Below are 20,474 nucleotides of genomic sequence, written 5' to 3'. Positions count from 1 at the left end.
AGCATTTAACTAGCTAGGTATTTGCTTTGTTTTTTGTTTTGTTTTGGGTCCGGTTGTGGGGCCTGAACTCTGGGCCTGGACGCTGTCCCTCAGCTCTTCAGCTCAAGGCTAGCGCTCTACCACTTGAGCCACAGCGCCACTTCCGGCTTTTTTCTTTTTTCTTATGTGGTACTGAGGAATGGAACCCAGGGCCTCATGCATGCAAGGCAAGCACTCTACCACTGAGCCACCTTTCCATCCCACTAGCTAGGTATTTGATATTTTGTTGTTCAGAATTTTGTGTGTGTGTGTAAATTTGTAAGTATGCTTTCTTCCTGGTACTTGAACTTGGCCTGAGTGCTACCCCTGTGATGATTTTGCTCAAGACTACCACTTGAGCTGCAGCCCTGCTTCTGATATTTTGATGGTTATTGGAGACAAGAGTCTCCTAGACTTTCCTGCTGGGTTAGCTTTGAGCTTCTTCAATAGCTAGTATTACAGTCATGAGCTTGGCTTATTTTAGAAAATTTATAGTTGGATAGCTAGGACTACTTTGTGATTACTCCACTTCTCCCCTCCCATGCATGCCCCAAGTTCCTAATTTGTACTCTTTTTTTAAGAGTATGGGGCTGAAAAAAAAAAAAAAGAATAGTATGGGGCTGGCTATATGCTCAGAAGTAACAGTGATAGGCAAATTCTGAAAACTTGGCATTGAGTACAAGTATGTATATATTTGTATGACAATAGCAAATTCACATGTAAGTTATAGTTAAACATGTTAAACATTATCAACTTTTCTGAGTTGAAAGTGATATTTGAATATTAGTAGCTTTTTAGACCTTAAAATAGTAGCACTTAACAGCAGTACTTCATTTGGTTTTGGTTTTGAACTAGTGTGTGTGCTAGGCAAACATATACCATTTGAGCCCGAGGTCCTTTTTTGCTACAATGTTCATATTAGCAAGAAACAAAACTATTTCAGCTTAGTTTATTTGATTCAAATGGTGAAGGATTTTCACTGGTTAGTCCTATTGAGTATGTAAAAATGCTATTTTGTGTGTGTTTTGAGAAAGGGTCTTGTTTAACCTACACAGGCCTCAAGTTTACAATCTTCTTTCATTAGTCTCTCTGTTGCTGAGATTATAGTCATATATCACAACACCTAATAAGATATTTCAATTGAGAAGCAAATATGATACCAAGTAGTGCTAGGTAATGTTACTCATGAATATAAGTATTTATTTAATATATAATATTTACTTGCCAATTTGATAATCTTTAACTTTGGTTTTAAGCATTCTTTAAAAGTCCTGAAATAGAATTGTGTTCAGATTTTTAAGTAATTTAAAGCTTAGATTAATGACACACATTATTAGAAATTGTCATGAAGGTATTTTATATCTTCCAGAAACTGGGAGTGATTTTTCCATGTTTGAAGCATTACAGGATACTATTTATTCTGAAGTAGCTACATTAATTTCTCAAAATGAGTCTCGTCCACATTTTCTTATTGAACTCTTCCATGAGCTTCAACTACTTAATACAGACTACTTGAGACAGAGGGCTTTATATGCATTGCAGGTATCTGATAACTTTTTTTTTCTACCTTGTTACTGTTACTTCATGATTATATCTGTTTACTTTCTTAGTCCCATGAATGTTCTTGCTCCATACATATTTTGATTTCTTTTTGTTATTTTCTTTGTATATCTTAAATAGCTTTTTAGTCTTTGTGAGCAGTTTTTTAGGTTTTTTTCCTTTGGTATGATTTCTTCACACTTAACCTATCAAGTGAGAAGCAATGGATCTTTGTTTTAAAATTTGCATCATACATTTGATATTAAGCAATAATGTCTCATTTTCCTTATATAGGACATAGTATCCCGACATATTTCTGAAAGTGATGAAAAAGATGGAGAAAATGTAAAGTCTGTAAACTCTGGTACTTGGATAGCATCAAACTCAGAACTTACTCCCAGTGAAAGCCTGGCTACTACTGATGATGTAAGATAATAATAGTACGTGAAATGTAGGCATAATGTTAGTATACAGTAAACAAAAATTTGATTATTGTCAAATTGTGAACAGCTTAAAAGATAGGTGTAATACACTATTGTCAGATAAAATATAACTTACAATTAAAATATACCGTGAACACCAAAAATTATGTGTAAATGATAGAGTATAAGGTCCAAAATAGTCATGTATATAGTCATATATAGTCATACATATATCTTCTACAAGATAGGGGCTGACTTATATTTTTATTATTTTTAAGCAGTTGTGTAAAGGAGGGACTAACTTTTAACAGACATTTAATAAATAGGTGTATGTTGTATTTCAAGATACATAATAAACCAAACAGATCTTAATAATAATCCTTAAATAGTACAAGGTAAGTCAAGAAGTACAAGATAAGTCAGAAGTCAATCATCCTAGTAATGAATGTAATTGAATATATTTTAACTTGAAAATTTTTTTTAATAAAACAAAAAGGACTTTGAGAGGATGGTGAGGAGGAGAATGGTAGACATTTAGTAGTCTGTGTCCTCCTATAGAGCCCAGTACTTTGTTCGTTGAAAGACTGAATGACATACTGCTAGGAATCTGAAGAGATACTGCTTGTTGGGGGAATCACCTGTTTAAAATTTGATTCTATTTTTATAATACAGTTGAATCACCTGGAGATCCATACATAAGAATAATTGCTTAGCAAGTAATTGCTTATAGGTAGAAAGTTGGAATAGTTCCATAATGTCTTCTGAAGTGTTTCTCCAAAAGATCATTTTGATAATTTTTGCTATTAAACAAGGTGTCTTAAGGTTTACTGGGCATTGAAATAACTTGGGAGTGTGAAGTCTTTTCCTAAACGTCTAAGAAATTTTATGTTCTTCAGTGCTTCTGTTATTAATCCAAGTCTCATATACGTAGCATTATTTCCAGATACAGCATACTGACCTGCACCATCAATAGCATATTTTGAAAAATTGACTATATTTCAAGATAAAACTAACTTGATCAAGTTTTAAAGTTAAATAAAATGTAAAGATAGCGTACTGCTTACTAAATAAGGGCTTGGGATAAATAACTGTGTTACTATAATTTTAAATATTCTTTTTTTTTTTTCCTGCCAAAGCTGAAATTCAGCATTGAGGTCAGCATCTTCTCTTTTTCAGTGCCATTTGATTAGCACACTATCCTTTGTTCACTTGTCCCACAAAAGACCAATAGCTAGCAGGAAAAAAACCCACAAAAACATATATGAGACACCCTTGTCATACCACATTTAAGATTAGTTTAAAATGACATGAAAATCCTATTAAAGCTAAACCTATAAAATTAAAAGAGAAGAAAATAAGGGAAAAAATCTTATTTTAACGTCAGCAATGATTTCTTAGGACACCAAAAGCATTATACATGAAAATATTGTTGGATTCCATGAAAATAAAATCTTTGTGCTTTTCAAATGAGTTTCTAGCTGTATTACAGCTAGAATTTATAGCTGTATTACATATAGAATTTTTACTACTCAATTTTAAGACAACTCAGTAATAACAATAGAAAAGAGATTTGGATAGAAACTTTATGAAGGAGCATATAGATGGCTAGTATGCAAATTAAAACTGTGAGATACCACCATGAACATATTAGAATGGCTGAAACGTAAAAGGCTGACAGTAAAACAGATACACCTTACAACAGAATATGATACAACAATTAGAAATAATGTAATATTGAAATACACAAGAGCATGTTTTAATTTCAGAAACACAATGAAAAATATGCTGAAGAATACATACTTTTTGCCTGAACTAATAAAATTAATCTACAGTGGTAGATATATGAGATGAATGTCGTGGAGATTAACTGTAGAAAGGTACAAAGGAACTTTCTAGGCTGATAGGCAGGTCTTTTAAGCTGGTTGCCTGGTCTTTTAAGAAGCTGGTTACATGAGTATATACATTTGTTGGAACTCAGCAAAGTACATGCAAAAATGAGTTCAATTATGAGAAGAGATGTTCTGCAAGGTTAATATTTATGTTTCTATGACTATTCAACATTTAATAATTGTTTGTAGTATGTAGTCCTGTTTGCATGCAGTACTCATGTAATGTACATTTTAGGTATATCGTTGTTTGCAAATAGTATCTGTTTGATAGTTAATATTTATAAAATTTTTAAAGAAATTATTTTTTTATTGTAACAGGAAACTTTTGAGAAAAACTTTGAAAGAGAAACACATAAAATAAGTGAGCAACACAATGCTGATAATGCTAGTGTCATGTCTGTATCTTCAAATTTTGAACCCTTTGCAACAGATGATCTAGGTAAGCAGAACATGTTTATCATTTTAGCATGACTAAGTTGATGTCTTACAGTCTGAATTGCAACTTAAAAGATAATGTATGGCTCACAAAACATAGACATAAAGGTACTATCATGTTAAACTCTCAGCATTCTTCATCAGGACTCTGAACCTGGGTCAGATCACCTGTTTATGACTGAAATAGTGATAGAGTTCTTATTTTGCTATGTTCTTGGAGGAAATGTATACATACCACTATCAAGCACAAATAATAATATCTCAGTAAACCGAAGTTTACACTGTTTTAAAAATATCCAAAGTCCAAGCCTTGCTTTATCATAGGTATCTGTTATCACAATGATTCAGATTTTCCTGAGTACTGAGGCTCTGCCTCCTTTCTGAGTAAATAGCTATCAGGTCTATGCTAAGTGCATCCATTGTAAAGAAGTTATTCTGGCTAGTTCTTTCCTTTTCTTCTGTTACTATTTCTGAATGAGTTGCTGCATATGAACTGCTTATTTTCATTATTTTACTAAATTCTTCTTTCAGACAGTTTTTTACAACTAGCTTTGTAACTAGAAGTGGATATAGGTGGTAGCTATAATCTTAGCTATTCACACGTCTGCACTCAGGAAGGAAGCTTTTGCAGTTCAGGACCACCCCAGGCAGAATGTTTATGAGACCCTATCTCAGCCATTAAAAAGCTTAGCATCAAAAAGCTTAGCATGGTGGTGCACACCAACGTAGGAGGGTAGAATAAATAGGATGATTGAAGTCCAGGTCAGGCTGACCATAAGTTTAAGACCTTGTTAGAAACATAACTAAAGCCAAAAGGACTGGGAATGTGGTTCAAGTGAAAGACTGCCTGCCTAGCAAGACCGTAAGTTGCTACCTCAGTACTCCCCTCAAGAAAGAGGTAGATACTGGAAAATCTCATTGGTAGGCTTCTTTTGCTTACCTTATTTGCTTCTGTTAAATTGGATTACTTTCCTCAGAATTTACATAACATTTTGGCATGATTTCTTTTTACTGTTTCCAGTAAAACAACATGATAATAGTGAAATAGATGCCACTAACATGGTTTAAAATAACCTGAAGTCAAATGCCTGCTGTTTTATTTAAAACTGATTGTAAAGATTTGGGCAAGTTACTTAAGTTTGAAGCTGCTATCATAGGATTATTTAAAGAGTAAATAAATGTGAGGATCTACATGAAGCACATAGTGTCTGGAACTTGTTAAAATGCTAATTTTTCTAATGTTCAGATAATAGTTTTTGAGAAGTGGATAAAAAGATTTACTTTTGCTTATTTTAGAAATATTTCTGTTCAAATTTAGGTAACACGGTGATTCACTTAGATCAAGCATTAGCCAGAATGAGAGAATATGAACGTATGAAGACCGAGGGTGACAGCAATTCAAATATGAGATGCACCTGCAGAGTTCTTGAGGATGAAGATGCTGCTCCTGCTGCCACCTCTGCAGATAATAATTTAGATGGTGTGTCTTTTTTAATTGATTAGAAGTTATAATCATAGTTGCGTATAAAAACAGTGAAAAACCAGCCAGGCACTGTATGTATTCTTGTAGTCACGAAGCTGGGGCAGGAGAATATTGAGGCCAGCCTGTCCTACAGACCAAGACTCTGTCATGGAAAAAATATTAAAGGCCCTACTTAATATATAGTTGGTAATACAGGTTTTTATTACTGTTTTTATTTAGCTACCATGAATGCTACAAGTACATGGATTTTTTTTTGCCCTGGCATTTTTAAACTTAAATTATCATATCTTGATATTCTTTAAAATGGTGTGTGTGTGTGTGTGTGTGTGTGTGTGTGTGTGTGTGTAAATGATGTAAACTTTTTTTATTAATGTATTACTTTTCTTAGAAACAGAAACTCCCATTATTGAAAATTGTAGCTCACAACAACCTGTAAGTGAGGTTTCTACTGTCCCATGTCCTAGAATTGATACTCAGCAACTGGATCGTCAGATTAAAGCAATTATGAAAGAAGTCATTCCTTTTTTGAAGGTAAATAATTTTTAAAAATAAACTTTCTGTGCTTTTTGACTCATAGGTAAAACTTTATTATAGTAAATCATAAAAATTCAGGTAAACTGAGGTGAAGAGTTGAGGGACAGCTCCCAGGCCCAGAGTTCAGGCCCCATGACCGGACCCAAAAAAAACAAAAATTCAGGTAAAACAGAAGACAAAACTGTCTCCCACAATCTTGACAAAATAGAGCCTCAGAGAAAAGAAATGATTGAGAGTCAAAGTCTGAGTGATAAGGATTAGGCGAACTAGAGAATGGTGATTCCTGTGTCTGGGCCTGGGCACTGTCCTCAGCTCTTCAGCTCAAGGCTAGTGCTCACTTGAGCCACAGCACCACTTCTGATTTTCTGGGGGTTTATTGAAGATAAGAGTTTCACAGACTTTCTTGTCTGGGCTGGCTTTGAACTGTGATCCTCAGATCTCAGCCTCCTGAGTAGCTAGGATTACAGGCGTGAGCCACCAGTGCCTGCTGTCAGTGAATCTTAAATCTACTGCTTCTATGAGTTAGCTCAGTTTATCATATCACAGTTGGTTTGTCTAACAAGGCTTTCAGGCTAACTTTTTGCTTCAGATGAGAAAAAGTGACTTAGGACATCAGCTGATCAGGTCTTAAAATGAAGTATCATCCAACCCCTGGAGTACAAATGCACACTCATACAGCCTTTGCAGTCCCATCTAACTCAGGGATAGGGTATTGTATCCCAAGTGAGATTCATGCTCTTCAGTGCCATTATAAATGAGGACTGATCTTATATCTATTTAAGGTAGAAAGGATTTGAAAGGAAAGGGAAACAGGAGCACAGGGAAACATATGTAAGATACATGGCAGATAGCAAGAGCTAGACAGTGGACATATTACAGGGAGAGTCTCACCAAGAAAAACGCTACAGTGGCAGGATTCCAGCGAGGTATCTGAGGAAGAAGAATGGAGCTTCTATTCAGGCTCAAAGAGAATTTTTGACTGCAGAAAAGAACTTAAGGACAACTCAGTGAGAGATGTACTTTGATGAAATTCACTCATGCAGCCAGGCATTGGTGGCCCACACCTGTAATCCTAGCTACTCATGAGGTTGAGATCTGAGGATCATAGTTCAGTGCCAGCCTGGGCAGGAAAGTCCATGAGACTCTTACCTCCAATAAGCCACTCAAAAACTGGAAGTGGTGCTGTGGCTCAAGTAATAGAGTAGTAGCCTTGAGCACAGAGAGAGAGGTTCAGGAATAACATCCACATCCTGAGTTTAAGCTCCAGGATCAGCAAAAACAACAACAACAAAAAATTCACTTGCTCTATTATTATTCCCCATATTAAACAAGTTTTATAGTTTAGTTTGGGTTTTTGGTAGTACCAAGGTTTGAGTCAAGACCTGGTGCTTGCTAGGCAGGCACTGTATCTTTTTGGGGGGAATGGGGTGGACTATAATCCTCGTATTTATACTTCTTTGTAGTTGAGATGTCAAGCTTACTCCACTACACTCAGCTTTTATTAGTGAGATGAGGTTTCATGAACTTTTTTCCTGGGCCTGATCACTACCATAATCATCCCACTCTGCCACTTGAATAGCTAAAATATAGGTGGGAGCCACAGTACTCTGCCTAACAGGTTTCATTATTCTGTTTCTGGCACCACTGTGCCAGGCACCAAAACAATTTCTTTTTCCCATTCTGTAGCCTGTCTCTTGATTCTGATAATTGTTGCCTTTATGCTGCAGATGCTTTTTAATTTGATCAAGTTCCATTTGTCAGTTTTTTTTTTCCTCTGTCAGCTATTAAGATTCTACTCAGGAAAGTGTTAACCTATACCTTTAAAGGGTTTACTCCTAGGGTTTCAAAGTTTTGTCTTTTTTTGGGGGGTGAAGGGGTCCAGTCATGGGGCCTGAACTCTGGGCCTGGGCGCTGTCCCTCAGCTCTTCATCTCAAGGCTAGCGCTCTACCACTTGAGCCATAGCACCACTTCTGGCTTTTTTGCTTTTTGCTTATGTGGTGCTGAGGAATCGAACCCAGGGCCTCATGCATGCACGACAAGCGCTCTACCACTGAGCCACCTTCCCAGCCCTTAGAGTTTTAAGTCTTTTGTTAAGATTTTGATCAGTTGTGAATCAAGCTTTTGAATTTTTTTTGGTTGGTCATGGGGCTTGAACTCTGGGCCTGGGTGCTGTCCCTGCACTCTTGTGCTCAAGGCTAGTGCTCTACCACTTAAGCCACAGTGCCACTTCCGGCCTTTTCTGTTTATGTGGTGCTGAGGAATTGAACCCAGGGCCTTTATGAATGTGAGGCATGCACTCTACTGCTGAGCGACCTTCCCAGCCCCAGCTTTTGAGCTTTTGAAGACAGAACTTTTTCATTGTTGTTTCATAAGTTACTTGCCTTGACACATGAGCTTTTAAAAATGAGCCTGAATCAACCTTAGGAATTAATGTTTGAGTGCTTCATTTTATAGATTTATTCAACTAGGAAAAAAATCTGACCTGAGAAAGGTTGTAGAACTTAAGTGACTTTAATAGAAGAGAAATAAGAAATTTCTAGACTTACCTCAGAAAATGGTTAGAATTATTTTGTAATTTATACATGCTTTTAAAGAACAATTAAGGAGAAAGTTAAAGAAAATTAGGGGGTTATGTTGACCAACAAGACATCTCATAATGTATTGAGACTTTAGTTGTTGGAATGTTGGGGAAGCGTTGATGGAGTAACTAGCATGTAGTAGGTAGAGGACTAGGTGCTCCTATGTCCTATGATGTACAAGATGTTAATAGCATGAAGATCCAGACTGGAGGCATGGATCAAGTGGTAGAACGCTGGACATGAGCAAAAAAACTGAGCATGAACAGGGGCCTTGAGTTCAAACCTCAACATTAGGTGGGGATATATTTTATATATCTACATACATATATATATATATATGTGTGTGTATGTCTATACATATATATATATATGTATGTATGTGTCTGATAGAAAATTAGGTGGAAGAAAATTGATTGTAAGAGTAGTTGCAGTTAACCAAATTGCAAACAGGAAGATAGGCAAATTGAAGCTATAGCATGAATAATTCTTAATAGAGAAAGGCTGGATAAGCCAGTTTCTTTTACTAGCCAACACCTGGTATAGTGAGTCTGAATTGTCAAGCCTCTCAGTGTATATTGTTAAGAGTTTGGTTGTTGTCATGGACAATTCTTTCCAGTGTACAACTGAAAATTGAGAAGGTGAGAAGGATCTATGCCAGAGAAATGAATTATTATGTGATTGATACTTTTAAACAATAGATAAGTTTATATCCTAACCCTCTAGGGTTTTTCTTAGGAGCACATGGATGAAGTATGTTCGTCTCAACTTCTTACTTCAGTGAGACGCATGGTTTTAACCCTTACCCAGCAAAATGATGAGAGCAAAGAGTTTGTAAAGTTCTTTCATAAACAACTTGGAAGTATTTTACAGGTACGTGTTTATACTTACATTGCCTAGTCAGTATCCACCATCTGTTTAGAATTCTTCCCTTTCACCTCTTTTTTTTTCTGCTGGTCCTAAGACTTGAACTCAGAGCCTGGGCACAGTCCTTTGAGGTTTTTTTTGCTCAAGGGTAGTACTCTACAGTTTAGCTTCTGGCTAGTGATAGTTAACTGGAAATTTCACAGTTTCTCCTGTCCACACTGGTTTTGAATTGCTATCCTTAGATCTCAGCCTCCTGAATAGCTTAAGATTACAGGAATGAGTTTAGGACTTTTATTTATTTTTTTTCATGTTCTGGTATTATGCATCTATTCAGACATTCATTTTAACAATAACTTGGTGTGACATTTAATACATTCCAAGTTATTCCATTACTTAGAAGTTTTTTTAGGGCATGCTATATATATGTTCATTTATTTGGACTAATCTGGGGAAATTTTAAAGCCCCAACCCAGCTACCAGTTGAAGACACCTTTTAGAGTATAACATTGTTTTTCTTATTAATATATTAATTGCACTTAATAATAGGTTACAATTAGATACTTCAGCATACACTGTATAGAATGTTTGTTGATTAAGCCACAGTAACATTTCCCTTTCCTTATCATTTCTTTTTTTTTTTTTTTCCAATTTTTTTTTTTGGTCCGGTAGTGGGGCCTGAACTCTGAGCCTGGGCGCTATCCCTCAGCTCTTCAGCTCAAGGCTAGCACTCTACCACCTGAGCCACAGAGCCACTTCCAGTATTTTTCTTTTTGCTTATGTGGTGCTGAGGAATCGAACCCAGGGCCTCAGGCATGCAACGCAAGCGCTCTACCACTGAGCCACCTTCCCAGCCCTCCTTATCATTTCTTTACACTTGAAACCTTGAAGCTTTTTTTTTCTACAGCTTTATAAAATACATCGTAAGTCATAGTGAACTGTAGTCATCCCACTACTACAGAACACCATAACACATTTCTTATGTCTTTGTTTTTATACCTGTTGTCTGACCTTTCTATTCCCCTGCTTTTCACACTGCTATCCTTAGATGTAAAAGTAACTTTAAATTAGGGCAATTCTCACGTAGGGGAGATTTTTTTGCCTCCTGGGAGACATTTAACAGCATTTGAAGACACTTTGTCATAGCAAGTAAGGTAGAGGGGAGGTAGGAAGGGGAAAGAAGAGAGGAGGTACTAGGTTGATGGGTAGGTATGCTGCTTAAAGAACCTATAATGTCTCTCACAATAGAATTGTGCAGTCTTAATGTCATTAGTACCAAGATGAGACACTTTGTTTAAATAAGGATTTTTTTAATTTCATATAAAAACATCTATAAGCTGGGTGCTAGTGGCTCAGGCCTATAATCTGGCTACCCAGGAGACTGAGATTTAAGGATTGTGATTCAAAGCCAGCCTGGGCAGGAAAAGCCGTGAAATTCTTATCTCCAATAAACTACCAGAAAACCAGAAGTGGCACTGTGGCTCAAGTGGTAGAGCGCTAGCCTTGATCTGAAGAGCTCAGGTACAGCCCTCAGGCCCACAGTACATGACAAAACAGACCAACAAAAAACAAAAATCTTTACCCTTTATTTGAATATTTTCCCATTGAGGTTTGTTTATTGGTGGTATTGTTACTCCAAATTAAACAATACATTAAGACTAAAGTATAAATTCAGCAGTAGTCTCAGAATAGTTCTGACTCCATTTATAATAGTGTGAATACATAATTTATAAGGAAGGTGTCAGTGATGCTCTACATTGTAGGAATCCTTTAGGATTCAAAACATTTGCTAGCAGGAAACGGAGAGACTATAGAGAAGATACTCCTGTAGAAATAAGTGAAATAACATAAATGTATTTTTAAAAATTTAACTAGATGGCTTGTCTCTAAAGGAAGAAGTAACTATTCTAGAATGTGATTTAAAGAGAAATTACTAACAGTTCATATTTTTAAATCAAGGTCTATTCAGCCCATCTTTGGTTTTGCCTATTATAAGCATTAGTTATTATAAACATTAGTTTAGAAGTAGGTTTTTTTGTTTTTTGTCGGTCATGGGGCTTGAACTCTGGGCCTGGCTGCTGTCTCTTTAGCTCAAGGCAAGTGCTCTTCCACTTGAGCCACAGCTCCACTTTAGTTTTCTGGTGGTTAATTGGAGATGAGAATCTCACTGACTTTGATGACTGGGCTGGCTTTGATCCATGCTCCTCATATGTCAGCCTCCTGAGTAGCTAAGATTATAGGCATGAGCCACTAGTGCACAGCAGAAATAGAACTTTTTTTCCCCTAAGTGTAAGATGGTGTGAATGGATTTCTTTCACTTCATCCCTCATATTTTTCACTGGGGCATATATATGAAGAATGAAAATTTCTATTAATGCCTAGAATATTAAATTTTTATTCATGAGCTAGAATTTATTGTCTAAAACTTATTAAAGAATTTCCTTTCACAAGGCACTCAGCATATGTACTTCCTTGTATGATTGAAATAGTAATAGTGATGAGACACTGAACATCATACTTCATGTATTTTCCAAAAAGGAAAATCCATAATGTTTTGGAAGAACAGGAAAGCAGTTTTAATAAAAAGTATAGACTATAATAAATTTATCATTTGATGTTATGTTTGAATTTGAATAGAACTAAAGTTTACTTTTAAACTGTTCTGAAAAATATTCTAATGATACTTGAAGGAAGCTCTTTATTGTTCTCTCATAGTGCTTAATGACTTAACTGTAAGTGTATATGTGTTCCCTATATGCATTGGGAACTTTTTGGGATTAGAAATCCTCTGATTAGGGGATTAGAAATCTTCCATGTCCAGGAATTATGTTAGGTACTAAATATATGGAAGACAGTTCTCTTCTCCCTTCTCCCATTTACTCAGTAAGCATGACTGGGAAGACTTCTCCCTTAGTAATATGTAATCTTTAATAATCTTTTTTTTGTGATCTTAGCCATTAGTTTCAAGTTTTTCAATACTTAAAATCAGTAATCTTATTTCCTTCTAGATAAATATTTAAAACTTCATCTTTTAATCATATATCTCTCTGTTTTAATGTTAAAATTATTTGATTTATCATCAAATAGGATTCATTGGCAAAATTTGCAGGCAGAAAACTGAAAGACTGTGGAGAAGACCTTCTTGTGGAAATATCTGAAGTTTTGTTTAATGAATTGGCTTTCTTTAAGCTGATGCAAGATTTGGATAATAATAGTGTAACCGTAAAACAGAGATGTAAAAGGAAAATAGAAGCAACTGGAGTGATACAGTCTTATGCCAAAGAGGTAACCTAACTTTCATTTTGATTTTAGGAGTAGCTGTAATGAGCCTGTAACTATACTTTTTGATCATTGTCACTTACATTATCACTTAGTTCTCCAAAGAGGTGAGGAGTAATGAAATCTATTCTTTAGCCAACTACCTGTCACAGCTGTTGTCAATCTCCAAGAGTCTCCAAGGATATGTCTCAACCAAGGTGACTTCCAGCTAATAGACATGCTTATTAATTGGTTAGGGCTTTAGTTTCACATCCCTGTAGTTTAGTTTCTGTGATACAATCCTTTATGAACTTTCATAAGTAAGGACTATCAGGCAGAATTGATTTGTTGGGAGAACAGAGAAAAGGCTGTGAAGGGAGAAGCACATTAAGTGGAATAGTAAGAATGTAGAATTGACATCACACAGATAGGTTAGGCCATGTTTATAAAGACATGAAACATGATGAAAACCCATAGGGAAGTTTGGAATAAATTAATGAATGACATAAACTATACAGTTTTAATTGTTAAGGAAGGATCATTGTAGAGTAGAAAGAAAATCAGGAGACCAGTTGTAATATTTAGCAATTATTCAGATAGAAAAATAGTGATAATTGATAATTGAATTGGCGAATAAGACATTCTTATCAGTTTAGATGTGATAATAGTATGTAAAAGGCTGTTTTCTAATTTATTGGTTTTAACATCAGAGTGAATGAAGTGTCACTTACTTGAGGTTTAGGAAGCTGGAATTACCTGAGTGTTTTTGCTGAATTCTGTTTAATTGATTTGCTTTTAGGCCAAAAGGATTCTTGAAGGAGATCATGGCTCACCTGCTGGCGAGATTGATGATGAAGACAAAGTATGTGCTAATTAATTTATGCCTATTAGTAGTGCTTTTAAGATATAATACATCATAATTTTATCAGCTTTTACCTTAATATTTGAGAGCACCATCAAATGCCTATTCTTTATTCTTTAAAAAACAAAACTAGACTGTCAAAAATAATTATACGTTTATATATAGTAACCATTACTTTTAAGATAGAGACCTCCTAGGCCTTTTTCAAAGTACTTCAAAAAATTAATTACTCATTTGTTGACAGGACAAGGATGAAACTGAAACAGTTAAGCAGACTCAGACATCAGAGGTATACGATGCCAAAGGTCCCAAAGCTGTAAGATCAGATGTTTCTGATCAAGAGGAAGATGAAGAAAGTGAAGCATGTCCAGTGTCTATTAGTAAGTTTAAAGGCTTTGAACCATGTTTATAATTCTTTATAGATCACTATCAGAACATTTAGGAGAGGAGTTTAAGAATAGCAAATTAAGCATCTAATTCTGAATTTGAATGTTAGTAAATTAGTAACCTGATTTATTTACTTGGCCAGCATGATCACTTATACCTCCAATGCCTATACTTGAAATGCAAGAGGATTATGATTTTGAGAGATCATCTTAAGACCCTGTCTTAGAAAAACAACAAACAAACCTAACAACTTGGTCTTTCTGTACCACAGTTTCCAGTACTTATTGACAATTTTAGGCATATTAGGTAAAACACCCGAATAAAGCAAGAATACAGTAAATGTTAACCATTATTAAGATTAAATGGTATGGGTGTGAAATTTATACCTGTACTTGGGAGGCCAAGTTTGGGAGGATATGTTGACTCTAAAACTTGCATATTAGCATGGTTGATACAACAAAACCCCATCTCTAAAGAAGAAAAAAAGATGAATTTGTGAGATTTACTAAAAGTTGTACATTAATCAACATAGATTTATCTAAAGCTGAAACTCAGGCTTTAACTAATTATGGAAGTGGAGAAGATGAAAATGAAGATGAAGAAATAGAAGAATTTGAGGAGAGCCCTGTGGATGTCCAGACTTCACTTCAGGCTAATACTGAAACTACAGAAGAAACTGAGCATGAGAGTCAGGTAATCCATTAACCATCAGAATAGTTACTGCTATTCTTATTTCAACTACTGAAAGCAAAGACCTTCTGAAAAATGTCAACATGTATAGCTTTTCTCATTCTTTGTCATTCTTAAGATATTTATTAGAATCTGAAACACTTTTTATATTTAACATTGTTTAGAATAGTTTGTTTTTATTTTTTTAAGATTTTCTAACAAATCCTAACTACTATATACTTTAGAGGGTTTTTTTTTTCCATATGCAGTTTTTATTTTGTATACAGATGGAGGTTTTAACTTCTTTCACATTAGAGGTTTTTTGTTTTTTTTGTCAGTTGTGGGGCTTGAACTCTGGGCTTGGGCACTGTCCCTGAGCTCTTTAGCTCAAGGTGAGCACTCTACCACTTGAGCCACAGCACAACTTTTGGTTTTCTGGTGGTTAATTAGAGATAAGAGTCTCATGGACTTTCCTGCCCCAGCTGGCTTTTGAACTGTGATCGTCAGAGCTCAGCCTCCTGAGTAGCTAGGATTACAGGTGTGATCTACTGGCACCTGACTAGAGGGTGGTTTTTTTTTTTAATGAATTAGATATATTTGTCTTTTAGTCATATAAGAAAATCTTATGCAACAAGAAATAAAATCATTTCCTACTTTCACTTCATCCTGCTCCATCGACAGTACTTTGTACAATTTCTTCAACTATTTGCCTCCATATTTCTTTCTTTATTGTATGTGTTTTGGTGAAATTTACATTTAGTCTTAAACTATAAATATTACTGATTGCTGAGCAAGAAAGTATTATTTATGTCTATTCTTGTACATCTTCCTCTTCAATTTGATAGTTACGTCAGTTTACATTGATTTTCTTTGAACATATTCCCCTGCTGTATACTAGTATCTGCTTTTTTTTTTTTCCTTCGGTCATGGGGCCTGAACTCTGGGCCTGGGTGCTGTCCCTCAGCTCTTCAGCTCAAGGCTAGCACTCTACTATTTGAGCCACAGCGCCACTTCTGGCATTTTCTGCTTATATGGTGCTGCGGAATCGAACCCAGGGCCTCATGCATGCAAGGCAAGCACTCTATCACTGAGCAACCTTCCCAACCCAAGTCAGTATCTTTATAAACCTCCCAGCAGAATTCGTACATAACTTAAATTTAACTTGTCTTGACATCCTTTTTTTCCCCTTGATCATTACTCCTTCCTTACCACTCTAGATTTAACTTACATTACATGTTTGGCTATGTGTTTTTCTTTTTCTTTTTGTGCTGCTACTAGAGCTTGAACTCAGGGCTTCAAGCTCTCACTTGGCCTTTTTTTTTTTTTTTTGCTCAGAACTGGTGCTGTACCATTTGAGGTACCCCCACTGTGGCATTTTGCTGGTTAATTGGAGGGAGAGAAGAGTCACAAGGATGTGTCTGTTCATTTACCTCCTTTTTCAGATCTATTTTTAGAATTCAGTCTTTTTTTTACTAGCCTTACTTTTAGAGGAGCATAATAATTTCTAGTACCTCTCAGAAATGAGAGATAAAACTTTTTGAGACATACCTAAGAAAATATTGATTCAAATGGTTTAAAATATTTTTCTGAGAAGTAGCACTGTAGCTTAAAGTAGTAGAGCACTAGCCTTGAGCAAAAATGCTCAGGGACAGCAGTCAGGCCCGAGTTCAAGCCCTACAACCAGTTCACCACCACCACCACCACCCCAAAAAAAATTCTGTATTGAAAATCACTTCTTCTGTGTGGAAAATATTTTCTTCAGATCTTTGAAGGTACTAACTACTTCATTGTTATATCTTATTTACCTTTCTCCCTCCAAAAGCTTTATCCCCCCTAGAATTGTAAAACTTAATATACTTTGTTCTGAGTCTTTTCCATTATATGGGCATTTTACTGGATCTTTTCCATTTATATTTTTCCCTTAGTGATTTGTTTTTTTCACCATATTCTCTTCTTTATCAGCTATTGCTAGTTCTCAGAGGATAATCATCTTTTCTCTTGTCCCACTGCTTTTATCCTTTTACTTTTGCTTTCTGGATTTCCTTAGCCTTAATGTCAGTATGAAATTATTTTTATTTCCATGGTCATATTTTATTTCTAAGTAACATTTTTTTGCTGTTACTTTTCTGATCACGGAAGCAGGGTCTTATCTAGCTGGAAATATTCTTCAGTTATCTACTGATCATATTCAGTTATCTACTGATTATACTGAAGAATGATATATAAAAAATTTGGTTTTTTTTGGGGGGAGTCTTGAAACAGAGCTTCATGTTTGTTAGACAGATGATGCTCTACCACTTCAGCCGTTCCTCCAATCCTCATTTGCATTGATTTTTTTTTTTTTTTTTGAGGTAGGATCTTGTTTTATGCCAAGGCAGACCTACACGGGAATCATCTACTCACATCTTCAGGGTAACAAGCACACATCACTGTACTTAGCCACTGTGTCTCCTATATAGCAGGGATGATAGTCTATACTGTTGGACCTAACCATTGGTTGAAATAGAATCTCATGAACTTTATGCCTGAACTGGCTTGAAACTGAGATCTCCTAGTTTTCACTTCCCACCAAACTAGGATTATAGATAGATTTGAGTTGCCGTGCCTAACTTGGTTTGCTTTTTTGTTGGTTGTTTCTCTACAGGACATGAGATAGACAGCTAATTTCCTGATAGAAACTTGTAAATGTTAGTACCTATTGGTCTGTGTTTCAAAGTGGTTTAATATCTTCAAGCGTTTTCTATTTTCCTGCTTGGGTGCATATTAGTTTTGTTCCTGGTATTCTGGAGCTTAATGTGAGAATGGAGTGGAATGCCCCCATCATTACATACACTTGCACTATTTCATTCTGTTTTCAGTATGGACTTCACTGCTGCCCTCCTTCTTTATCCAAGTGTCTGGCTCACTAGTTGTAATCTGTTGGACATAAGAACCTAGGAATCCATATTTTTCTTAGTCAGTTTTAAGCCTAACACTACCAGTCTTAATTTTAATCACTAGCCCTTACTCTGCCACCATATTTTCCCTCCCTAGAATCTGATACTTCTAATGATGGGGTAAATCTCCGTTTTTTTGTTTCCTGTCCTGTTAAAGGTACTTGGCTTTGTTCATTTTTCTCCTCCTGCTCACTTCCTCTCCCATACTTGCAATGTTTACATGTGTAGATATCTTTTTTGTATTTTTTAAGATACGGTCTGAAAAAATTCATAAAACAGAAAAATGTATTTTAGTCTCCTTTTCTGCATTGTGTTGAGTTTCTCTGAGAAGGAACCTTTTTAGTGTGACCATCTTCTTAATGCAGCCAAAGCCTCTTTTAAGAGAGTTTGAAGCTTTGATGGACAAAAATCATACAATAATAAGATATATAATAATAAGGTATATTGTTCATATATTTTAAGGCTTTCATATTAAAACATCTTTTTCTTTTTAGGTTCTGCAACATGACCTGGAAAAAACGGCAGAAAGCACTAATTTCCCACCAGATCAGGTGCTCACTGATAAAAGTAAGAAGTTAAATAACTTCAGTTTTAAGATTAAAGAACCTTTTATGTACTTAAAACTTTATTAAATATTATAATTCTTAAAACTAATATAAGTTTGAAGGCACTTTGAACTTAATACCTATCTTGTAACTCTGTCTTTGGTTTTCTAAGAGTTAACAAATGTTTATGTACCTATACAGAAATATTCTTTTTCAGGGCATATCTTCACCACCACCCCCCCCCCAAAAAAAAAAAATCCGTTCCCAGGACTCTTGAAAATCCTAATTGTTGGATTCTTGTCTTTTCCCTCCCTTCTTTCCTCCTTCCTCCCTCCCTCTCTTCCTCCCTCCCTTCCTTCCTAGTAATTGGGGCTAGAGGGGCATTGTCCCTTAGCATTTATCACTTGAGCCATAATTCTACTTGAAGTTTTTTTGCTGATCAGTTGGAGATAGAGTCTCACCAATTTTCCTGCCCACGCTGGCTTCAAACTGATCCTTAGATCACTCCTGTGAGTAGCTTAGGAATACAGACATGAGTCACCAGCACCCAGCAAAAATTCTTATTTTAAAAGGTCCTAGATGAATCTCTTCAGCTAAATTTGAAAGCCACTGCTAATGAACATTTGTAGTTGCCTTTTCTGTTGGGTCTTCAGTGTCTTGATCATTTCTATTCATGTATATTGTCTTTATTTGATGTAAAGGGATTAAAAAACAACTTGGATTACACTGAAGTTAAGACTTTGTTTTGATGGCAGATGATCAAGTTAATTCTCCTGTGAAACCTTGTTACCTTAATATCGTGGAAAATGAACAGCCATTAAATAGTTCTACCCAGAAGGACTCAGTTACTACTATTGATTCATCTAAACAGCCTGACCCTTTGCCGATACCTTTAACTGAAATTGAAACCATAGTGCCTAAAGTCAAAGAAGTTAAGTCTACCCAGGAAACTCCTGAGAGCTCTCTGGCTGGAAGTCCCGATACTGAATCTCCAGTGTTAGTGCATGACTATGTAAGTATCACTTGTGTTTCCAAATGTATTGCTTTTTATTTCTATGTATATTTCTTTGTTTTCAGATTAACATTTTCAGCATATAAATCAAGTAGTATATAAACACACAAACACTTTGTGTTTAGAACCTGTCTAAATATTTTTATTTTTTATTCATACTTCAGGCAGTAGCAGAAGAGTGATTATAATTTATGGTGAGCATTTCAAGCCTTAAAGCAATTTATAATTTGGATAACCAAATTAAATAACAGTGACAGGTTTTTTTTTTTGTTTTTTTTGGATCCAGTCGTGGGGCCTGAACTCTGGGCCTGGGCACTGTCCCTCAGCTCTTCAGCTCAAGGCTAGGTGCTCTACCACTTGAGCCACAGCACCACTTCTGGCTTTTTTTCTTTTTGCTTATGTGGTGCCGAGGAATCGAACCCAGGGCCTCAGGCATGCAAGGCAAGCGCTCTACCATTGAGCCACCTTCCCAGCCCTCCAGTGACAGTTTTAAGAGAGTTCAAGTTCAATATTCACTAATAATGAGGTTCAAGTGGTACCAGCTGAGCAAAGAAGTTGAGTAAGTACTAAGGCCCTAAGTTCAAATCTACGATAGCAGTGCTCCTCCCCCCACCTTGGAAAAAAAGCCTAAGGTTTCTACTTTGGTACTTGGTAGAAACATGATACTATTCAAAATTACAGGGAGGGCTAAAGAATGAAAATCCAATCCAAATTTAAAGGAAACACAAGTTTGAGATGATTACAAAAGTAAATTACTAAATTTATACCTCATATTTATAACTGAGGTACCAGTGGCTTACACCTATAATCCTAGCTATTCAGGGGGCTGAGATCTAAGGATCTCCAAAACCCATTCAAAGCCAGCCCAGGCAGGAAAATCTGTGAGACTCTTATCTCCAATTAACCACCAGAAAACTGAAAGTGGTTCTGTGGCTCAAAGTAATAGAGTGCTAGCCTTGAGTGAAAAAGCTCAGGGACAGTATTCAGGCTGTCACACGACTGATGGGGGGGAAAGTTTGTTATATGTATACATACACATATATA

The 20,474-nt window shown here is 35.9% G+C and overlaps 1 protein-coding gene across 6 annotated transcripts in view; it reads left to right on the top strand.

Moving 5' to 3' along the window:
• Nucleotides 1-20,474, top strand: part of Pcm1 (pericentriolar material 1) — a 91,101-nt gene that overhangs the window by 65,165 nt on the left and 5,462 nt on the right. For all 6 annotated transcript variants that reach the window (XM_013025478.1, XM_013025503.1, XM_013025482.1 and 3 more), the window contains 12 exons: nucleotides 1,388-1,560; nucleotides 1,852-1,983; nucleotides 4,187-4,307; nucleotides 5,622-5,783; nucleotides 6,175-6,317; nucleotides 9,636-9,770; nucleotides 12,849-13,046; nucleotides 13,819-13,881; nucleotides 14,126-14,261; nucleotides 14,801-14,961; nucleotides 18,368-18,440; nucleotides 19,174-19,430. In XM_013025478.1, the coding sequence (XP_012880932.1) occupies nucleotides 1,388-1,560; nucleotides 1,852-1,983; nucleotides 4,187-4,307; nucleotides 5,622-5,783; nucleotides 6,175-6,317; nucleotides 9,636-9,770; nucleotides 12,849-13,046; nucleotides 13,819-13,881; nucleotides 14,126-14,261; nucleotides 14,801-14,961; nucleotides 18,368-18,440; nucleotides 19,174-19,430 (1,754 nt within the window). The remainder of the gene's footprint in view (nucleotides 1-1,387; nucleotides 1,561-1,851; nucleotides 1,984-4,186; nucleotides 4,308-5,621; nucleotides 5,784-6,174; nucleotides 6,318-9,635; nucleotides 9,771-12,848; nucleotides 13,047-13,818; nucleotides 13,882-14,125; nucleotides 14,262-14,800; nucleotides 14,962-18,367; nucleotides 18,441-19,173; nucleotides 19,431-20,474) is intronic.

The sequence above is a fragment of the Dipodomys ordii genome, unplaced genomic scaffold, assembly GCF_000151885.1.
Source record: "Dipodomys ordii isolate 6190 unplaced genomic scaffold, Dord_2.0 Scaffold4, whole genome shotgun sequence".
Classification (NCBI taxonomy): Eukaryota; Metazoa; Chordata; class Mammalia; order Rodentia; family Heteromyidae; genus Dipodomys; species Dipodomys ordii.
Note: the sequence above shows the minus strand (reverse complement) of the source record. Positions and strands in the feature narration are given on the sequence as shown.